Source organism: Salvelinus fontinalis, chromosome 2 (assembly GCF_029448725.1).
Source record: "Salvelinus fontinalis isolate EN_2023a chromosome 2, ASM2944872v1, whole genome shotgun sequence".
Taxonomy (NCBI): domain Eukaryota; kingdom Metazoa; phylum Chordata; class Actinopteri; order Salmoniformes; family Salmonidae; genus Salvelinus; species Salvelinus fontinalis.
In genome coordinates this window covers 47,345,046-47,368,123 of record NC_074666.1, presented here as the reverse complement: position 1 = coordinate 47,368,123, position 23,078 = coordinate 47,345,046, and the positions used below count along the sequence as shown (strand labels likewise).

At 44.6% G+C, this 23,078-nt stretch overlaps 1 protein-coding gene across 1 annotated transcript in view; it reads left to right on the top strand.

Annotated features, from left to right (window-relative positions):
- LOC129867106 (alpha-tectorin-like) overlaps positions 1-23,078 on the top strand; it is a 77,585-nt gene that overhangs the window by 42,373 nt on the left and 12,134 nt on the right. The window contains exons 15-27 of the mRNA XM_055940287.1: positions 2,005-2,575; positions 6,076-6,686; positions 7,977-8,547; positions 8,823-9,408; positions 9,601-9,608; positions 10,318-10,986; positions 11,902-12,101; positions 12,729-13,109; positions 13,429-13,590; positions 13,730-13,854; positions 14,161-14,441; positions 18,715-18,825; positions 19,096-19,298. Coding sequence (XP_055796262.1) covers positions 2,005-2,575; positions 6,076-6,686; positions 7,977-8,547; positions 8,823-9,408; positions 9,601-9,608; positions 10,318-10,986; positions 11,902-12,101; positions 12,729-13,109; positions 13,429-13,590; positions 13,730-13,854; positions 14,161-14,441; positions 18,715-18,825; positions 19,096-19,298 — 4,479 coding nt within the window. The remainder of the gene's footprint in view (positions 1-2,004; positions 2,576-6,075; positions 6,687-7,976; positions 8,548-8,822; positions 9,409-9,600; positions 9,609-10,317; positions 10,987-11,901; positions 12,102-12,728; positions 13,110-13,428; positions 13,591-13,729; positions 13,855-14,160; positions 14,442-18,714; positions 18,826-19,095; positions 19,299-23,078) is intronic.

Genomic DNA, 23,078 nt, shown 5'->3' with positions numbered 1-23,078 from the left:
TAACAGTGGTCTGATCATGTAGTTTGACAGGTAAGACCAGCAGATCCTGTGTACCGCTCTCCAAGAGATTCATTAGGTCATTACCTAATGTTTTCATAGGAATATTCCATCAACGTCCCACCAAACATACAAAGAATATGGTTGACATCTTCTCAGAATATAAGATATTCATGTTTTAGACACCTTTCATGAACATTCCTGTGTATCAGCCGTCAGGACGTCGCTTGATGGTCCCAAAGAAACCCAATTGTTTCATTATAACGCAGCATCCTTTGTTACTGTGGCCGAGCCCATCAAGGCTCTGTCATCCATTCACTGTTCTTTGTCTGTTGACCATTTTCGGGACACACGCACAGTGCTTTCAACGTACATATTTGACACACTATGAAAAACCTGATTACATTGTGCATGTTCATTTATACAGTAATTATTATTCAGCATGTCTTCATCTCGGATTTGAACTCACAACCTCTTGGTTCACAGCCTTCTGATGTATCTGCCACGCCACCATGTCTGTGTAATCAGACTATTCTCTCTTAATTCATTTGATTTACTTATTTCAGAAATGTTAGGGCTTTTATATAGTTTTCTTATGTTGGTGGGGCATATAACCTTGTTTTAATGTTACTCTTGAATCGCAATTATTATTTTTTAAAAGAAGAGTTTTTCTTGAGTGTGCCTTTAACAGAGCTGAGATTTCCTTCAAAGTGTATTCACCCTATTGCTTACACCTATCCAGATGTTTCAGATCTACACGCGTAGGAAGACGATGTTAGGGTTTGTATAGTCTGGACAGTGCCAGACTATACTGGCTCAATAAGCACCTGCTTTAGGGTTATCCTTTATTGGGACAGTGGTTAGGGCATTTGTCATTGGTGCTTGTGGCCTGGGTTTGTCACCTGCTACCGGAGTCACACTCACATTATTAGCAGTATACAGTATGTTAATGTCATTATTTGGCAACATTTACAGCACCCGTAATTGATCTAATAGAAATGTGTTTCTCAATGAAAGATGGGAACCTGTAGGAATACCCATTGAGCACAAATTATTTCAAGCTAGCTGTGGAATGAGGTTAAGGCATGTTCTTAACTCCGTTGCATGAGCATCTCTCCATCGTCTGCTTGAAATGCACTTTGAAGTAAATCTCTTAAAGTGCACTCAAGAAAAACTATTTTATTGATCATAGTGATTGAGGAGTAACATTAAAACCAGGTAAAATGCCCCACCAACAATAGACCACTATATAGAAAGCCCTAACGTTGTTGAAATAAGTACATCAAATAAATGATGAGAGAATATTCAGATTAACTGCTAACTGACACAGCCATGGAGGCGTAGCATAACTATCTGAATGCCGTGAACCAAGAGGTTGTGAGTTCAAATTCCGAGGTGAGGACATGCTGAATAATAATTACTGTTTAATTGAACATGCACAATATTATCATATTTTTCAAAAAGTGTCAAATATGTAAGTTGAAAGCACTGTGTCCCGAACATTGTCAACAGACAAAGAGCTGTGAATGGATCAGTGGTTCACCAATCAGGGCCTTGATGGGCTCAGCAACAGTTACAAGGCGAAATGTGTAATGTGAATTTTTTTGGGGGGGGGGGGGGCACGTTTCTTTGGGATCATCAGGTGAAGTCCTGCTACTAATACAAATACATTTTCTTGAAATATTCCCATGAAACATGTCTAGAAAATGCATATATTATGTTCTGAGCACATGGCAACCATGTTCTGTGTAAATTATGTTTGACATTTAGGGAATGTTTGCCAAGACATGCTAAATAGGTTCTCAGGAGGTTTTTGCTAACAGACATAGAATGTTCCCCTAACTAACAGAAAACTGAACACTCAAACATCTGGGGAACATTACAGGTAACATTACAAAAAAGTTATCTTTCTCTAGAATTGTTAGTTGGGCTATCTAATCTAATATGGTGTTTATGTGGTACTGTACTGCATAATCTGCCCTGAATTTCCTACCTCTCCTTTTCAAGGTGGATGGACTGATAAAGACACTGCCAGTCCAACTCCAGCTAGGCGCAGTCAGGGTGTACCAGTCGGGCATGGCCGTCGCCCTGGAGACCGACTTCGGCCTCCTGGTGACCTACGATGGGCAGCACTACGCCTCCATTTCCCTGCCCAGCTCCTACTTCAACAACACATGCGGCCTGTGCGGTAACTATAACGACGATCCTGCCGACGACCCTGTGCTGCCCGACGGCTCGCTGGCCGAGAGCGTAGTGGCGCTGGGTGGCAGCTGGCGGGCGGAGGACGCTGACTGGCGCTGCGCAGACGGCTGTGCCCAGAACTGCAGTGTCTGTGAACCATTGACCGAGGCGTTCTACTTCCGTCCGGACTACTGTGGAATCATCAACAAGACGGACGGGCCTTTCAGGGACTGCAGGGCAGTGGTGGACCCAACGGCCTTTGTCTACAGTTGTGTCTACGACATGTGCAGCAACAAGGACAACATTACCACCCTCTGTCAGGCCATTCAGGCCTACGCCTTAGCCTGCCAAGCCCTGGGGGTCACCATACGAACCTGGAGGTCACACACCTTCTGTGGTGGGTGCTCTTCTGTCCCGATGTATATCTATATGTCGAGTAGAAATGGTTTTGTTTGGACATTTTTATAGCTACCTATCCTTAAAATAAATGACCTACTGTTTCTGTTAGTGATGGATCTAAAATGTGTTGGGTGGGAGGGGCTGGTCCAACTCAGTGTCATAAAAAAAAATGCACACCTCCCCAAAGTTTAAAATATTTTCACATGACTCTCCCCTTTTACCGTAAAATAAATTGAACACCCTTCCCCAATATAATTACCTGAAAATAATGTTTATGACCACAAATAACAATAACTGTGTTTATAAAAGTGGATATCAACTTTGCCACTTCAGCATGCTTTTGTGGCGCAGTCGATGCCACGCAGGGCTACGGGCCAGAAGGTTGAGGGCTGGCCGACCACCACAGACGAGCTCACTCACCCTGCCTGTTTCATTACACTACGATCAGAGTCGGCTGCACACACTGATCAGCTAGGGGGAAATCAGATTTTCAACATTTTGATGCCATATTTAATTGTATAAAATATATCCAATTAATTTTCCACCAACAGGTTTCTGTGCCAATGCACCACACGACCAATAAACAAAGCATAACGACTTTGGGCACTTTAATATCATGGTTTGTGTTTTTAACACCACAATAAATAGACAATGTCAATCTTGACAAACAGAAATAATATCCCTCCCTACCTTGTAGGCTTACCTAGTATCGAAGGCTTGGCTTGACAATCTCCGAATGTCATTAAACTTTTTGGTATTTTGTAACAGATGTCTCTTTCCATTCATCAATTGGCCGCTGCACAGTTTGGATTGATTGATTTTATTTGTCAGTAAAAGAAATACGTACAGTACCAGTCAAATGTTTTTGGCCACACCTACTCATTCAAGAGTTTTCTTTATTTTGACTATTTTCCATATTGTAGAATAATAGTGAAGAGTGAAGTAGTGAAATAACACATATGGAATCATGTGGTAACCAAAAAAGTAGCCAACCTTTTCCTTGATGACAGCTTTGCACACTCTTGGCATTCTCTCGAGCAGCTTTATGAGGTAGTCACCTGGAATGCTTTTCTAACAGTCTTGAAGGAGTTTCCACATATGCTGAGCACTCGTTGACTGCTTTTCCTTCACTCTGCGGTCCAACTCATCCCAAACCATCTCCATTGGGTTGAGGTCGGGTGATGGTGGAGGCCAGGTCATCTAATGCAGCACTCCATCACTCTCCTTCTTGGACAAATAGCCCTTACACAGCCTGGAGGTGTGTTGGGTCATTGTCCTGTTGAAAAAACAAATGATAGTCCCACTAAGTGCAAAACAGATGGGAATGCGTATCACCACAAAATGCTGTGGTAGCCATGTTGGTTAAGCATGCCTTGAATTCTAAATAAATCACTGACAGTGGCACCAGCAAAGTACCTCCTCCTCTATGCTTCACAGTGGGAACCACACATGAGGAGATCTTCTGTTCACCTACTCTGCGTCTCACAAAGACACACCGTTTGGAACCCAAAGGTTTTGGACTCATCCGACCAAAGGACCGTTTTCCACCGGTCTAATGTCCATTGCTCGTGTTTCTTGCCCCAAACAAGTCTCTTCTTATTATTCGTGTCCTTTAGTAGTGGATTCTTTTCAGCAATTCAATCATGAATGCCTGATTCACACAGTCTCCTCTGAACAGTTGATGTTGAGATGTGTCTGTTACTTGAACTCTGTGAAGCATTTATTTGGGCTGTTATCTGAGGTGCAGTTAATTGCCGATATCTGAGGCTGGTAACTCTAATGATCATATCCTCTGCAGCAGAGGTAACTCTGGGTCTTTTCTGTGGCAGTCCTCATGAGAGCCAGTTTCATCATAGAGCTTGATGGTTTTTGCGACTGCACTTGAAGAAACTTTCAAAGTTCTTGAAATGTTCTGTATTGACTGACCTTCATGTCTTAAAGTAATGATGGACTGTCGTTCCTCTTTGCTTATTTGAGCTGTTCTTGCCATAATTTGGACTTGGTCTTTTACCAAATAGGGCTATCTTCTGTATACCACCCCTACCTTGTCACAACACAATTGATTGGCTCAAACGCATTAAGAAGGAAAGAAATTCCACATATTCACTTTTAAGAAGGCACACCTGTTAATTGAAATGCATCCCAGGTGACTACCTCATGAAGTTGTTTGAGAAAATGCCAAGAGTGTGCAAAGCTGTCATCAAGGCAAAGGGTGGTTTCTTTGAAGAATCTCGAATATAAAATATAATTTGATTTGTTTAACACTTTTTTGGGGTACTACATGATTCCATATGTGTTATTTCATAGTTTTAATGTCTTCACTATTATTCTACAATATAGAAAATAGTACAAATAAAGAAAAACCCTTCCCCATAATTTTGATTGCGGGGCTTAATTTTTTACATAATTAATATATAATTACATAGATATAGAGATGAATAAATGCTCAACCTTCAGATGAGTATGAGGGGTGATTTTAAGTACAATTCTTACAACTTTGTTTGGCTGGTAGCTTAGTCTTTAGATGTTTGGGGCTGTTGGTGAACCATGATGTGCAGACATAATCAATGTGACACTGGACTAGCAAACTTGCCAGAGTCTTCAGCATGTCTATAGCTAGGTTTCCATCCAATTGGCGACAGATTTTCATGCAAATATTCGAAAATATTCATAAAAACAATATGCCATTTCAGAGTTTCCTTTAGGAAAATTTGGCACCGGACAACATGACAGGGAAGATTTTAATTTACCGAACTTTTGAGAAATTTTATGGACATCCATACGCATTCAAATTCAACCTGACGCAGCCAGCACCATCAATAAACGAGGGATGTTGGACAAATGAGACACATTTACGTGTCCTTAAAAACAGCCTATAACAAATTACAAAAACACTATTCCTTGTGTTCTGATGTGTAGCATATGCAACACTTTATAGTAATTTTTTTTGTAGGGGTTTAAGGCTACTTTCCTAAAACAATAATTGTCCACCTCACGGTTCAGCTGTCAGAGATTTGAGCACTAAATGTGTCAGGGCATTGCAAGGCCTATAGGCTTCGGAAGAGAATCTTAGGCCTAACCCCGGAGAGATAGAGATATGCAGGTACCATGCTACGACACCGACATGCATTTCTTTATGTCAGATGGTTACTGCGTCTACTACACAGATATAGACGTACAGAAGGAGGGTAATTTGTAAATGTTCTATCCTTATATTTTGTATAAAGATAAGCACTATATTGTTAGATATTAGTAACTCTGGTAGGCCTGAAACGGTTTTCCTCACCTCAAATTCAACTGTCAGTTGCGGCAGTTTGACAACCCTCCCCTATTTTTGACCACCCCTCCCCCCAGTAAATGTCGATCTGTCCCTTAGATGTGGTTAATATCATAATGTAACTTACAGTAGTAATCATGTAGCACATAACAGCATAATCTTAGGTTAATATGATTTGTTAAATGCAGTAACATCCTATTTCTCCTTTGATTGGCTGCCAGCCCTGAAATGCCCTGAGTCCAGCCACTACCAGGTGTGCACCAGTGCCTGCGCCGCCTCATGCTCGGACCTCACCTCCCACCTGTACTGCACCCACCCTTGCACAGAGGGCTGCCAGTGCAACCCGGGATACGTGCTGAGTGGCAACCGTTGCGTCCAGCACCAGGACTGTGGCTGCGAGCGTGAAGGACTCTACTACCCTCTCAACGACACTTTCTGGGCGGGCCCTGCCGGCGAGGGTGGAGAGTGCACCCTGCGCTGCGTCTGTGGACCCAACGGCGAAGTCTCCTGCTTCAACGATTCATGTAGAGAAGGCGAGGTGTGTGTGACAGAGTTCGGCCTGTTGGGCTGTTACCCCCGCAGGGAGGGGGTGTGTTCTCTGAGCCAGAATGTCGTGACAGCCTCTTTCGACGGGAACTCCATGCCCTTCCCGGATGACAGCTCCTACTACCTGCTGAGGTCGTGTGGGCCAACGCCGGCCAACGTGTCTGCTGTGGAAGTAAAGATGGGCCGGCGGCTGGTAAACAAGGGTCCGTACTGGATGCGGCCCGTGGTGGTCAGGGTGGCCAACCTGGAGGCCCAGATGGGTGGATCGGACTTTGACACAGTGAAGGTCAGTATTATAGCCTGGTGCTCCAGTTGGTTTGTGCTTTAGCCAACTTTTCTCTATGTTTGTTCATTGTCATTCCAAATATACAGTATGGGACCAGGCTATTTTGGTGCTACCTCAGTCCGATTGAGAGAAAATGCATGAGTCTCCAGACAAGTAAACATACAAAAGTATGTGTAAAGATTCTCTGAGCATTGATATTGTGCTACATTGTGGGTAGGTTTTCCAGACCCAGGCACAGGAGGTTGGTGGCACCTTATTGGGGAGGACAGGCTCATGGTAATGGATGTAGTAGAATAAGTGGAATAGTACCAAACACATGGTTTCCATTTTATTGTATGCCATTCCATTCGCTCCGTTACAGCCATTATTATGAGCAGTCCTCCCCTCAGCAGCCTCCACTGGACCCAGGGCAACTTTACTTCTGGACTAAGAATCACTTTCAGTGGAGAAACTTCATTTAGCATTATTTTACACCAGGAGTAGGCTAAATATGAGTCTGGGAAACTGGCCCTGAAAGTCTGTCATCAAGAGATGAATACCTTTCTCAAAGTAATTTAGCTGGAATACGTAGTTCAATTGAGTACAGGCTTAACTGAATGACAACAGAGATAATATAGTAAGGAATTGTATTGAATAGTTTAGTATAGGCTTTGTCTCCGAGGAATGCTCCTCAGAGCAAGATTCTGATGACAGGTTGCCCCATGCTGGGGGAAAAGAGTTCTAATGACGGGTCTTAAGGTTATTATGCTGGTGGTGGTGGGGAGATAGGTCATTGGACGACTGTTGCTGCAAAAAAACAAGGTTTGAGTCGACATATAAATACCCCCCCTAGATTCATGCACATTGGTTGAAAGAAAGATAGTGATTATTGCACGAGTGAGTAGGTTAATCAGCAACAGCGGTGGAATTGCCTTAGTGTGCCATGCTCATAGGCGGAAGTTAATAGGTGAACGACATTCCACACGCTTGCTAATAGAAGAGGAGGAAGAGACGTGACGCTGTGCTGACGAGCTAACATTAAGACACTATACTATAAATACCTGACATGCTGACAAGGTATCATTATAACCCCTGCCATATAAATACCTGCAATGCTGATGAGTGAGACAGGAAGCGATGTGAATTATGAGTTTACTAGATGAATGAAAAGATCCATTCAGACCAGCCTCACTGATTGAAAATGTGTAACTACGTGACAGATATATCACTGCACTACTGTACATTACAGTGACTGAATGTTGCTGCTACTACCTCTCCATGACATAATGTTACGATGTGTCTAAATCCCAGCTCAACGGTGAGCTGGTACTACTGCCTTATGTCCACCCACTGGAGACCCTTATGATCTACCGCGCCCCTGGCAACGCTACTGTGGTGGAATCCAGCGGATTGGTCCTAGTCCGCTACACCCGTCAGGGTCTCCTCAACATCTCTCTCTCTACCCTCTTTTACAACGCCACCTGCGGCCTGTGCGGTCTCTTCAACGGAAACGCCAGCGACGATCTCCGTCTGCCTAACGGCCGGCTGGCCGAATCCCTCGAACTCTTCACTGACGGCTGGCGGGCCATCGCTGACGACCTGACGTGCAATGGCAATTGCGACAACCTGTACCGCATGTGCACGGACCTGCGGCTCTACCAGAGCCCGTGGATGTGTGGCAACATCAACGACCTGGGGAACAGCTCCTTCCTGGCGTGCCATGGTGCCGTCAACCCCTCGCCGTTCTTCCGGAACTGCCTGTACAACATGTGCGTGCGGGAGGGAAACCGCTCGGTGCTCTGCTCTTCGCTGCAGGCGTATGCCTCGGCCTGTCAGGATGCCCAGGTGGGCCTTGCTGCCTGGAGGAGTGCTACCAATTGCCGTGAGTTAGTCCCTCGCCACCACCTTGGAGTGATGTTGAGTGATGGACTGATTGTGTATTTTTCCTTTATTAACCAAACCATGGCTCTGCTAATTCTGAATAGCCCTTTCTCTTGTTTCTGTTTCTATCTCTGTCCCGACCTCTCTCTATGTCTCTCTCCTTTTCTCTCACTCTCTTTTTCTTTCTGTTACGGTCCCTCTATCTCTCTCTCTCTCTATTTGTCTTTTACCCCACTCTCATCTCTCTCCGCCCACCCCTCGCTCTCCTTCCCTCAGCCTTGCCCTGTCCGGAGAACAGCTATTTCGATGAGTGCACCAGCGCTTGCCCGCTGACCTGCCCCGGCCTGGACGAGCCCGCCGAGCTGTGCCCACTGCCCTGTCAGGAGGGCTGCCAGTGCAGGGAGGGCTTTGCACTCCACAATGGCCAGTGCGTGGCGCGCAGCGACTGCGGCTGCATCAGCTCTGGGGGCCGGCAGCTGGCCACCAACCAGATCTTCTGGAATGACTGGGAGTGCCAGGAGCGCTGCTACTGCAACGGCTCGGACAACAGCGTCTACTGCACGCTGGCACCGTGCCGGGAGGGTGAGTACTGCCAGGAGGGCTTTGAGGGCCTCTACTTCTGCCAGGCGCGCACCGAAGCGCTGTGCGTTGCCGCTGGTTACAGCCACTTTCTGCCATTCGGAGGTGTGCCCTTCGAGCTGCAGAGTAGCTGTACCTTGATCCTGGCAACAACGAGGTGCAACGGCGGAGTGGCGGGAGAGGAGGATATGGACCAGAGCACCGCCACCCGACCCAGGACGAGCACCAGCGCCGACCTCCCTCGCTTCAAGCTGTCAGCCCGGAACGAGGAGAGGGACACGGGGTAAGCCATCTGGGTGAGCGGGTTCATCTTGGAAGTCTACGGCTATGAGATTGAGGTGTCTCGGAGCTACAAACACACCATCACAGTGAGTGTATTATACACTTTTCACACTACCTTTCTGTCCTGAATTAAACTGTACTGTACTGGCTCAGATATTTTCATTTCCCATTGTCCTTTTAATCACGATTCCAGAAACTATGGTGGATGCGTAACTAGGCCAGCTCAGTAAAATTTGGTTTGACTTGTCTCGGTTCCACTCAGTAGGGTGTAAAGCCTGGGGCACAGTCAGTCTTGTTAGACCTTATTAGGAAGAACCACGTGTTGTAAGTAACAGGCCAAGAATCTTACCAATGCTTTTCAGTGCTTTTCAATCCAACTGAAAAAAAGACAGGAGAAATGTGTTCTTACTATGTCTTGACACTTTTCATTTCAATGCATATTCATCCTTCCAGTGTGACTGATGTGTTGTGAATCTCGCACAGACGTGTGAGGGAGAGTTATTTGTTCATCAAGCCGATAGAATAGCGGAGCAAAGAGTGAATTCCTCTTTGATTGGCTCAGGGCGGATCTTATTTCCATCGGCATCTTTTATCAGGCTGGATTGGGCTCAGGGGAACGGCTGACCTGAGCGACATTTGGAAAAGGTTCACAAACCTACACAAAGATCTGAGGAGAACCACAATACACACACTCAATCCTATACACTCACACTTGCTAGTTATATCACACACACACACACACACACACACACACACACACACACACACACACACACACACACACACACACACACACACACACACACACACACACACACACACACACACACACACACACACACACACACACACACACACACACACAAACAGTCATGACTCACTCTCCCATGCTCTCTCCCAGGTGAATAAGGAACGTCTGTACCTGCCTTTGGAGCTGGGGCCGGGGAAGGTCCACATCTTCACTTTCAGCTGGTGGTGGAGACGGACTTTGGCCTGAAAGTTGCCTTCGACTGGAACACCCTGCTCCTGCTCACGCTGCCTCGACGCCTCTACAAAGCCACCTGCGGCCTGTGCCAGGGCATGCCACTTTCCTCTCCACCCGCACTCACCACCAGCAACTGGGGCACGGCCTGGGCTGAGCAAGACACATTCTGCCAGGTGGGCTGTGGCGACTCGTGCCCACGTTGTGGGTTGGTCGAGAGAGGCTTTGGTGCCATCGATGCCCCTTTACTCGTCACGGACGCTTACGTGGAAGGCGTGGCCCAAGATGGTGAGGGAGGAGGAATCAATGTTGATGGCGGGGGTTACACAGGAATCCGATTCCACCTGGGCGAGGGGCTATACTTGTTTGTGGAGCCCGAGGCAGTGCGTCTGTGCGGGTTGATCGTGGACCGCGGCGGTGTGTTTGCGCGCTGCCACAGCAAGGTGGCACCGGCGTTCTTCTACCAGAACTGCCTGCAGGACACATGCCTGGACCAGGGTGCCTCGGGGACCATTTGCAACTGGCTGCAGATCTACACCAGCACATGCCAGACCCAGGGAGTGCGTGTGTTAGGCTGGAGGAGTGACACACCCTGTGGTGAGCACAATAATAATTGAGGCATGAATCAAGTAGATTGAGTTGAGTTTAATTCTCTCCAGCCCAGGTGGAGGCTTATCTTACATGGAACTACTCCTCAGTAGTAATAGCCTATTAGATAATATTAGGTTCTGACAAACAGAGTGAAAAACTAACGGACAACTGGTCAAAGCTCAAACCAAGTTTATTCACCCACTGGGTCAAACAGCTGCAAAGACATAACATGTTTACACAAGCACATATATTTATACCTTCCTCCTATGCTGAGTCTCCTCCTTGCACATCTGGACAACCAATACATCTCTGTTTGCTAGACAGGACTTTAGGGGTGCCTGTTCTTTCTCACCTCATCTGACCTTACCTCATCTGACCTGACCTCGGCCAAAATTCCTCACTCCTCCCCAACTTACGCCTGTCCTACCTTATCTGTTGACTGAAACCATAACCATTGCCCCCCTTCTCTCCATAGGATACATGAGATTTAACAATAGCATGTTCTTACAAAATGTAAACTTTCTGCACTCCCCTTTCTCACTCAGTAGATGTCCATACCCTCAGGAGTTTCGAAGTTAGTGCCCAACAATAACAACTGATACTTTCACCAAGGTTACATGGAGTTCTCAGTCATATGATGGAAGGAGAGATGAATCACAAAGCAGCAGCTTTGCGCTGTCAAATGAATTACCAACTGATATTTTAATGTTTGTTCTTATGTATTCAGCATCTATCCTCCACTTTGCACCCAAACTGTAATCTGTCCAGAGAACCAATGCCAGGTAAATGAATCATGTAATCATCATGTCTGTGTCTCAATCAAAGGCATCATATGCCCTCTATAATGCTTGGAGTAGGGTGCCATTTTGGACGCAACCCACATTTTCATTATAAAGACATGTTATTTTTCTCCTTCCGCAGTGCTGACGTGCCCAGCCAACAGCCACTACTCTAGCTGCATGTCAGTGTGCCAACCGCAGTGCGCCCCAGCCCGCGGCCAGAGGGAGTGCACCCAAGACTGTGTGGAGGGCTGCCAGTGTGACCAGGGATACTTCCTCAATGGCAAGGGTTGCATCCGGCCCCAGAACTGTGGCTGCTACAACGACGGCAAGTACTATGAGGTGAGTCAGTCACACAGACAGTAGTCTCTCTCCACAGACATTCATATACACGTGACAAGCAAGATTTCAATTATGGCTTGTGAAAGTACACAGAAAGTACTTAAGACACACTCCAGCTATATTTTTACTTTTTCTGTTGAGGAAAATTATGTTTTTTAGACACATGTGTAAACTTCATGGAGTAGGCCATTCAAGGAGTTGGTCTGATGGTGCCAATGGCGTTGAACCATTCTCAGCACGTTTCCTAAAAGTTCAAACATGATTGAGGGTAGATATATTTATATATATATTTTTTTCCCTTCAGATCTTTCATATATATATATATACAGTACCAGTCAAAAGTTTGGACACACCTACTCATTCATGGGTTTTTCTTTATTTTTTACTATTTTCTACATTCTACAATGTAGAAAATAGTAAAAATAAAGAAAAATCCTTGAATGAGTAGGTGTGTCTTAGAAGAGCAATAGAGCCGTCTGTAGCACAGGCGAAGTTTTTTCCCCCACTGATTTATACAGGTAAAATCCCACTGGGATTTAAATCTATTTTGTGAGCAAGGAAAGGCATTTTTTTTTTAAATATTGTAAAATGAGGTTTGTATCCTTCCCCCTGCTATCCCTCCTCCAGCCAAAACAGCTGTTCTGGAACAGTGATTGCACCAAGCGCTGCCAGTGCATCGGCCGTAATCTCATCCAGTGTGACCCGCGCCGCTGCAAGGCCGAGGAGGAGTGCGCCCTGCGCCATGGCGTGCGCGGCTGCTTCACCCAGCGCTCGCAGCACTGCGTGGCGTCCGGTGGCGGTGTCTTCAGGACCTTTGACGGGGCGTCCCTCCGCCTGCCTGCCTCCTGCTCCTTCGTGCTGTCCACCAACTGCCACAAGCTACCTGACCTCTCCTTTCAGCTCATCGCAAACTTCGACAAGTGGAGCACGCCCAACCTCACCACCATCTCCCATGCATACCTCTATATTAACGAGGAGAATATCCTGATCTCTGGGAGCACCGTGAAGGTGATGGGGAGGGATTGAGGGTAGATTTTAATGGATGAATTAAAGGGTGGTTAGATGGTTGGATGGACAGTTGAGTGCATGGCCGCAGGAAGATGATTTGGGGTGGGGGTGATGTCAACGGGTGCATTTTATTTTTGCATCGCGATCATCTGTTTATTTTGGAGAGAATACATGTGAAATTTGGGTGTTTTTATTAGTTTGAGGTTGGATGGTGAGTCATGTGTATAGTTACATATATCATACAATTATTTGTGTGTGTGTACTTAAAAAGTCTGACCACGAGTGCATGAATCTCACAGCCTGTCCTCCCCCCAACCAGGTGAACGGCACTCCTGTGTCGTTGCCTTTTGTCACGGGCCTGATGACGCGCGTCTCCACATCGGAGGGCTTCCTGGTCATCGACACGCCGCAGGACATCCAGGTGCGGTACAACCGCTTCAACACGCTCAGCATCACTATGGGCCAGCGGCTGCAAAACAAGGTTTGCTGTTGTTTTCCCTTATGGTTGGAGAACATACGGTAAGCATTATGTAGAACATTACATGGTTATTGTGAAGCATCTTTGGGTTTTAGAAAATAACTAAGAGAGCTATAAAATAGCATGTATTATTATTTGTAAGGTGTGCGGCCTTTGCGGCAACTTCAACGGAGACCCCACTGACGACTACATCACCTCCCATGGGAAGCCGGCCATCAGCGCCCTGGAGCTGGCCCAGAGCTGGAAGACCAATGGCATGCAGAACAGGTGAGGGGGAGAGGAGCCATGGGGAAGGGGGGGGGGGGGGGGGGGGGCATGGGAGAGATAGACAGTTAGTGGTTAAAGTGACAAAAAATTATATTTTAAAAAACCACCCTATGGTGTTGTTGCTTCCTCCAAGCCATTGAAAAATGTGTTTGCTGGTTATTTAGCAACGTCCAGAATCTCCTAGGATTTATGGAGAATGTAGTGGTGCTAGTTGAAACATATTGTATCATTGGTGCATTCAAAAGCATGGATGGATCTGCTAAACTCTACCTCTACCTCCCATCTCTTCACCTTCTCTCACTCCAGCTGTGATGAGACCCAGTACATGGCGCTGGCCCAGTCGTGTGAGAACACAGCTGTGTTGGGCCTCCAGGGCGAGGAGGGGTGCCAGAAGCTCACCCAGATGAAGGGCTTCTTCCAGCCCTGCCACGGCCTGCTGGACCCCAGGCCCTTCTACCAGTCCTGCTACCTGGACGGTTGCTACAACCACCACAAGGCCCAGGTGTGCGGCTCGCTGGCTGCCTACGCCGAGGCCTGCCGCTCCCTAGGCACGCTCACCACCAAGTGGATTGCCCAGGAGAATTGTTGTAAGGGCACAGGCATGGGGAGGGTCATGGGGGCATGGCGCCACTGGCAGGAGAGAATGCGTTTCTGGAAAGGGGTTACAAGGGGAGGTACAAGGGTGAATATTGATAAAACATGATAAAGAATATTCAGAACACTAAGGCCCTCAAATTCAAATCTGGATCTTGAAGGCAACTCCACTGCTTTTTTTTTCCTAATCAGGGACTGGTAGCCCTGCTAACAATTCTGTGGCAAAGTGTGTCAAATATGCAGGGCCAGACTAAGAAATTATATATACAGTGTGTGTGTGTATGTATATATATATATGTGTGTATATATATATATATATATATATATATATATATATATATATATATATATATATATATATATATATATATATATATATATATATATATATGCTACAGTAGGCTTCTAACTAACATTTCCAGTGCCACACTGACTCCCCTAATGATGAAGGTGAAGCCGTAGGCTACTCACGGGGATGGCCAATGCGCTCGTCGTGGCATTAGCCCATCTCAAGATGAGCTACTTTGAAAAACATTTCTGCTGTTAGCAAAAAATTGGGTGTTGAGAAAAAGAAAATCTATTGGTTGTACAAAGATTAGTATTTCCAGCAGTAGGCATTTGCTTTCCAAACAGTACGATTTCCCGCGATTGTATTTTGAAATCTGCAAAAGAGGCATACTGACAGCCGCAACCAACCATAGTCAGTCAAAGCTCCCATTCAAGTCAGGAGGACTGGCATCCATAGATGACAGTTCCCACTCAAATCAGGAGGACTGGCATCCATTGCTAGTGTACCCATGAGTTTAAAACCTCTACCGCTTCTCTCTCCCGGATTCGGGATCCCCCCCATCAAAAAAGCTGACCAGCATAGTCTAGCCTAACGCGACAGGGATATCATATAACATAATTTTCATGAAATCACAAGTCCAATACAGCAAATGAAAGATAAACATCTTGTGAATCCAGCCATCATTTCCGATTTTTTTAATGTTTTACAGCGAAAACACAATATGTATTTCTATTAGCTAACCACAATAGCAAAAGACTCAACCGCATATTTTCAGCATTTTTCTACCGCATAGGTAGCTATCACAAAACCGACCAAATAGAGATATAATTAGTCACTAACCAAGAAACAACTTCATCAGATGACAGTCTTATAACATGTTATACAATAAATGTATGTTTTGTTCGAAAATGTGCATATTTGAGGTATAAATCATAGTTTTACATTGCAGCTACCATCAAAAATATCACCAAAGCAGCCAGAATAATTACAGAGAGCAACGTGAAATACCTAAATGCTCATCATAAAACATTTATGAAAAATACATGGTGTACAGCAAATGAAAGATAAACATCTTGTGAATCCAGCCAATATTTCAGATTTTTTAAGTGTTTTACAGCGAAAACACAATATAGCATTATATTAGCTTACCACAATAGCCAAACACACAACCGCATTTATTCACTGCATAGATAGCATTCGCAAAAACCAGCAAAATATATAAAATTAATCACTAACCTTGACCAACTTCATCAGATGACAGTCTTATAACATCCTGTTACACAATACATATATGTTTTGTTCGAGAATGTGCATATTTAGAGGTACAAATCGTGGTTTTACATTATGAATACGTAGCCAAAATGCACAAAATTCTCCGGAGATATTTTGGACAGTCACCTAATCTAATCAAAGAACTCATCATAAACTTTACTAAAAAATACATGTTGGACAGCCAATGAAAGATACACTAGTTCTTAATGCAATCGCCGTGTTAGATTTTTAAAAATAACTTTACCATAACAAACAGCTTACGTTATAGCGAGACAGCGCCCGCAAAAAGGAAGGAAAATAGGACTAAACATTTTCCACAGAAATACGAAATAACATCATAAATGGTTCTTACTTTTGCTGAGCTTCCATCAGAATCTTGTACAAGGAGTCCTTTGTCCAGAATAAATCGTTGTTTGGTTTTAGAATGTCCTCTTCTCCTGTCGAATTAGCAACATTAGCTAGCCATGTGGCGCGAACATGCCCAAATTCTCCTGACGCAAAGAAAGGAAAATTCCAAAACTCGCAATAAACGTTGAATAAACTGATTCAACTCGGTTGGAAAAAACTACTTTATGATGTTTTTATCACATCTATCAAATAAAATCAGAGCCGGAGACATCCACCGTCTATACCGAACGCTTTTCAGAAGCCAATGCTGATGTCCTTCCCGCGCCTAGGTAGAGAAAGGAAATTGTGGTCACGTCATTCCAAGAGCTCTTGTTCGACCTCAGATCAAGCTAGACACCCCATTCCACCTTCCACTGCCTGTTCACATCTAGTGGAAGGCGTATGCAGTGCATGCAAATCCATAGAAATTAGGCAATTGAATAGGGAGGCCCTGGAACAGAGCATCGTTTTCAGATTTTTTACTTCCTGTCTGGAAGTTTGCTGCCAAATGAGTTCTGTTTTACTCACAGATATAATTCAAACAGTTTTAGAAACTTGAGAGTGTTTTCTATCCAATAGTAATAATAATATGCATATTGTACGATCTAGAATAGAGTACGAGGCCGTTTAAATTGGGCACGATTTTTTCCAAAGTGGAAATAGCGCCCCCCTATTGACAAGAAGTTTTAACAGTCAAATTGCCAAGGTAAGAGGTTCTAAAACCTTTCTATGGATTAATTGTCTATGGCTACAACGCAAGAAGCTGTATATTTAGTGCACATGCTGCCCAAACTGCTGCCTTCCCAATTGTAGACATACCGGTAACTACCAAAATAAAGGAAACACGTGAGTAAACAAGGGATACAAAGTATATGTTATGGTGTTGGGTGCATTTTCCTGGTTTAAGACCACTTGTAGAATCTATGCCAAGGCTCATTGAAGCTGTTCTTGCAGCCTTTTAAGACACTTTATGTTGGTGTTCCCTTTATTTTGGCAGATACCTGTATGTGCTTGTGATAACTTAATCCACAGTTATTTTATAAACTATTGATCCTCTGTAGCAAAATTATGCTCTCTGGTGTATTTTAAACATTGAGAGTGGGCTCCTGTGGTTGGATAACTCACACAATTGACCAGTGACATTTATTTATTATGAAGTTTACACAGTGGACACACCTACTCATTCAAGGGTTTTTCTTTCAAAGTTCTTGAAATGTTCCGCATTAACTGACCTTCATGTCTTAAAGTAATGATGGACTGTCGTTTCTCTTTGCTTATTTGAGCTGTTCTTGCCATAATATGGTCTTTACAAAATAAGGCTACAGTGGGGCAAAAAAGTATTTAGTCAGCCACCAATTGTGCAAGTTCTCCCACTTAAAAAGATGAGAGAGGCCTGTAATTGTCAGCATAGGTACACTTCACACACCATCAGGCGAAGTCCTAAAAACGTATTTAGGGACGTCCCTCTGAACAAGCTGGGAACTAGACAAAAAACTTCAGAGGACCTTGACAGAACGTACTATGTTTTAAACTATGTCATTTGAACACAGGAATGTTCTTTCAACGTTCCCACGAAACGTGTCTAGAACATTAATATCTTATATTCCGAGAACATCACAACCATGTTCTATGAATGTTTGGTTGTGACGTTGATGGAATATTCTCCTAACCCTCAGAAAACTAGACACATGAATGTTCTTACAACGTTCCAATGAAAAGTGTCTACAACATTAATATTGAATATTCTGAGAACATGGTAACCATGTTCTGGGCAAGTTCCGTTTGACATTAAGGGAATGGTCTCTGGGAAACAGTCCTTGCACATCACTGGAAGATTCATATGAAAATATTAGGTAAAGACCTAATGAGACTCTAAAGGGAACATTCTCCAAAGTTGTGGGAATTTTTGTTAGCTGGGAGGTGTGTGCAATTAAATGATCAGGTAGGACAGAAAACCAGCAGTACTCTGGACCTTGTAGGGTAAGATTTGAATAACCCTACTTTAAGGTAACATACAGAGTTCGGCAGGGGTAGGTCCGTTAACACAAAACACATTATGCAATGGTTATGGCTTTCATTGTTACGCAGATGATACACAGTTAAATGAGGTGTAGCTGTGGGGTCAATGAATTACTTGGGTGTGGATCCAAAACTTTGAGCATGCGTTGGTGTCCGTGGGGGAAATTTCAGGGAAATTTGATTTATGTTTCTCTAAACTGAGCATCAGGCTATTCAAGAATGACAGTCAGTTCAGTTGTGTTCTCATGGGTGAGTGTTAGTGGTGTGACAGCTAACATTGTTCCTGGATCTGTCTTTAGCAGAATGGATCTACGACCCTTGTGCAGGAGAGATCTGCACCAACAACACGTGTGAGCAGGAGAACGGGGGAGACCTGTGTGGCTGCCCTGAGCTGCCCAACAACGCTGGTGGTGAGTGCGGGGGGGGGGGGGGGGTTGTTTGTTAGGGCTAGACAAGAATAGAGACAAATGTAGAAATGTCTTTTCTTTTTATCTCAGTCATTTATTTATCATACTCGGTCTAATTTTGATCAAATCTCTTACAAGCGATACCTGGGTTGTGTTCACTAGGCATGAAATGGAAGTAAACCGTTTGAACACGACTTAAGGCCAAGTCTAGAAACTGAATACTGGGTAGCTACCGTATTCTTATGATTCTCAAGCCCTGTGTTTTCCTGCCAGGCGAGGATGACATAATCCAGGCGGAGGTGACATGTAAGCACGCCCAGATGGAGGTGTCCATCTCCAAGTGTAAGCTCTTCCAGCTGGGCTTCGAGCGTGAGGACGTGAGGATCAACGACCAGTACTGCCCCGGCATTGAGGGAGAGGACTTCATCTCCTTTCACATCAACAACACCAAGGGCCATTGCGGCTCCATTGTACAGGTAATTAACCACAGATTGAGGGTCAGTGGATCATTTTTCAATTCTAACCTTTATCAATAGGGGTGTGATAATATATCTGTCCCTGTATCAGTGGTCTCCTTCCACATAAACAACACAAAGGAACAGTGTGGGTCTATCAGAAAGGTAGCCACAGATCTAGAGTCGGATTAGTCTACCTTTAATAATCAGAACTGGAATCATTAACGGGATGAAAAATATCTGATCCTGGATTATTGGTTAGAGTGCTACTTCCACCTACGGGTGGCGAACACGTTTTAGGCTTGTGACTAAGGGCTAATAGAGCTCCATTTTCCTGGTGAGAAACTGCTATAATCCGTGTAGCCAATAGGGTAGATCTGTCCTCCTACAATGCAAAAAAAGTGAAATCTAAGTAAGCCTAAATATCGTATATTGAGTGATAAATCTCTTAAAATTAGTTTTTTTCCCAAGTTTTTTCATGCAAAGCTAAATGAGCTAATGTCATTGACAGATAGGTTTGCTTATTTTAACCTAAAAAAGGCTTAATACAGGTAAAGGCTTAATACAGGTAAATGATCTGCTAATGACATTAGATAACTTACTTAGTAAAAAAAAAATATATATTTTTTTTTTATCACTCAATAGAAGATACTCTACTTGACCAACAATATGTGGACACCTGCTTGCTAAACATCTCATTCCAAAATCATTAATATGGAGTTGGTCCCCCCTTTGCTGCTATAACAGCCTCCACTCTTCTGGAAAGGCGTTCCACTAGATGTTGAAACATTGCTGCGTGGACTTGCTTCCATTCAGCCATGAGCATTAGTGAGGTTGGTCACTGATGTTAGGCGATTAGGCATGGCTCGCAGCCGGTATTCCAATTCATCCCAAAGGTGTTCGATGGGGTTGAGGTCAGGACTCTGTGCAGGCCAGTCAAGTTCTTCCACACCGATCTCGACGAACCATTTCTGTTAGGGCCTCGCTTCGTGCACGGGGACATTGTCATGCTGAAACAGAAAAGGGCCTTCCACAAACTGTTGCCACAAAGTTGGAAGCACAGATTAATCTAGAATGTCATTGTTTATTTTATTTATTTCACCTTTATTTAACCAGGTAGGCAAATTGAGAACACGTTCTCATTTACAATTGCGACCTGGCCAAGATAAAGCAAAGCAGTTCGACACATACAACAACACATAGTTACACATGGAGTAAAACAAACATACAGTCAATAATACAGTGAAAATAAGTCTATATACAATATGAGCAAGTGAGGTGAGATAAGGGAGGTGAAGGCAAACAAAATATATATATAAATAAATAAAAAATATATATAAAAAGGCCATGGTGGCGAAGTAAATACAATATAGCAAGTAAAAAAAATAACACTGGAATGGTTGGTTTGCAGTGGAAGAAGGTGCAAAGTAGAGATAGAAATAATGGGGTGCAAAGGAGCAAAATAGATAAATACAGTAGGTAAAGAGATAGTTGTTTGGGCTAAATTATAGATCGGCTATGTACAGGTGCAGTAATTTATGAGCTGCTCTGACAGCTGGTGCTTAAAGCTAGTGAGGGAGGTAAGAGTTTCCAGTTTCAGAGATTTTTGTAGTTCGTTCCAGTCATTGGCAGCAGAGAACTGGAAGGAGAGGCGGCCAAAGGAAGAATTGGTTTTGGGGGTGACCAGAGAGATATACCTGCTGGAGCGCGTGCTACGGGTGGGCGTTGCTATGGTGACCAGCGAGCTGAGATAAGGGGGGACTTTACCTAGCAGGGTCTTGTAGATGACCTGGAGCCAGTGGGTTTGGCGACGAGTGTGAAGCGAGGGCCAGCCAACGAGAGCGTACAGGTCGCAGTTGTGGGTAGTATATGGGGCTTTGGTGACAAAACGGATGGCACTGTGATAGACTGCATCCAATTTATTGAGTAGGGTTTTGGAGGCTATTTTGTAAATGACATCACCGAAGTCGAGGATTGGTAGGATGGTCAGTTTTACAAGGGTATGTTTGGCAGCATGAGTGAAGGATGCTTTGTTGCGGAATAGGAAGCCGATTCTAGATTTAACTTTGGATTGGAGATGCTTGATGTGAGTCTGGAAGGAGAGTTTACAGTCTAACCAGACACCTAGGTATTTGTAGTTGTCCACATATTCTAAGTCAGAGCCGTCCAGAGTAGTGATGCTGGACAGGCGGGCAGGTGCAGGCAGCGATCGGTTGAAGAGCATGCATTTAGTTTTACTTGTATTTAAGAGCAATTGGAGGCCACGGAAGGAGAGTTGTATGGCATTGAAGCTCGCCTGGAGGGTTGTTAACACAGTGTCAAGAGAAGGGCCAGAAGTATACAGAATAGTGTCGTCTGCGTAGAGGTGGATCAGAGACTCACCAGCAGCAAGAGCGACATCATTGATGTATACAGAGAAGAGAGTCGGTCCAAGAATTGAACCCTGTGGCACCCCCATAGAGACTGCCAGAGGTCCGGACAACAGAGCCTCCGATTTGACACACTGAACTCGATCAGAGAAGTAGTTGGTGAACCAGGCGGGGCAATCATTAGAGAAACCAAGGCTGTCGAGTCTGCCGATGAGGATGTGGTGATTGACAGAGTCAAAAGCCTTGGCCAGGTCAATGAATATGGCTGCACAGTACTGTTTCCTATCGATAGCGGTTAAGATATCGTTTATGACCTTGAGCGTGGCTGAGGTGCACCCATGACCAGCTCTGAAACCAGATTGCATAGCGGAGAAGGTATGGTGGGATTAGAGATGGTCGGTAATCTGTTTGTTGACTTGGCTTTCGAGGACCTTAGAAAGGCAGGGTAGGATAGATATAGGTCTGTAGCAGTTTGGGTCTAGAGTGTCTCCCCCTTTGAAGAGGGGGATAACCGCAGCTGCTTTCCAATCTTTGGGAATCTCAGACGACACGAAAGAGAGGTTGAAAAGGCTGGTAATAGGGGTGGCAACAATTTCAGCAGATAGTTTTTAGAAAGAAAGGGTCCAGATTATCTAGCCCGGCTGATTTGTAAGGGTCCAGATTTTGCAGCGCTTTCAGAACATCAGCTGACTGTATTTGGGAGAAAGAGAAATGGGGAAGGCTTGGGCGAGTAGCAGAGGGGAGGCCAGTGCTGTTGACCGGGGTAGGGGTAGCCAGGTGGAAAGCATGGCCAGCCGTAGAAAAATGCTTATTGAAATTCTCAATTATAATGGATTTGTCGGTGGTGACAGTATTTCCTATCTTCAGTGCAGTTGGAAGCTGGGAGGAGGTGTTCTTATTCTCCATGGACTTTACAGTGTCCCAGAACTTTTTTGAGTTTGTGTTGCAGGAAGCAAATTTCTGCTTAAAAAGCTAGCCTTGGCTTTTCTAACTGCCTGTGTATACTGGTTTCTAGCTTCCCTGAAAAGTTGCATATCACGGGGGCTGTTCGATGCTAATGCAGAACGCCATAGGATGTTTTTCTGTTGGTTAACGGCAGTCAGGTCAGGAGAGAACCAAGGGCTATATCTGTTCCTGGTTCTAAATTTCTTGAATGGGGCATGCTTATTCAAGATGGTGAGGAAGGCATTTAAAAAAAATATCCAGGCATCCTCTACTGACGGGATGAGATCAATATCCTTCCAGGATACCTCGGCCAGGTCGATTAGAAAGGCCTGCTCGCTGAAGTGTTTCAGGGAGCGTTTGACAGTGATGAGTGGAGGTCGTTTGATCGCTGACCCATTACGGATACAGGCAATGAGGCAGTGATCGCTGAGATCTTGGTTGAAAACAGCAGAGGTGTATTTGGAGGGCAAGTTGGTTAGGATGATGT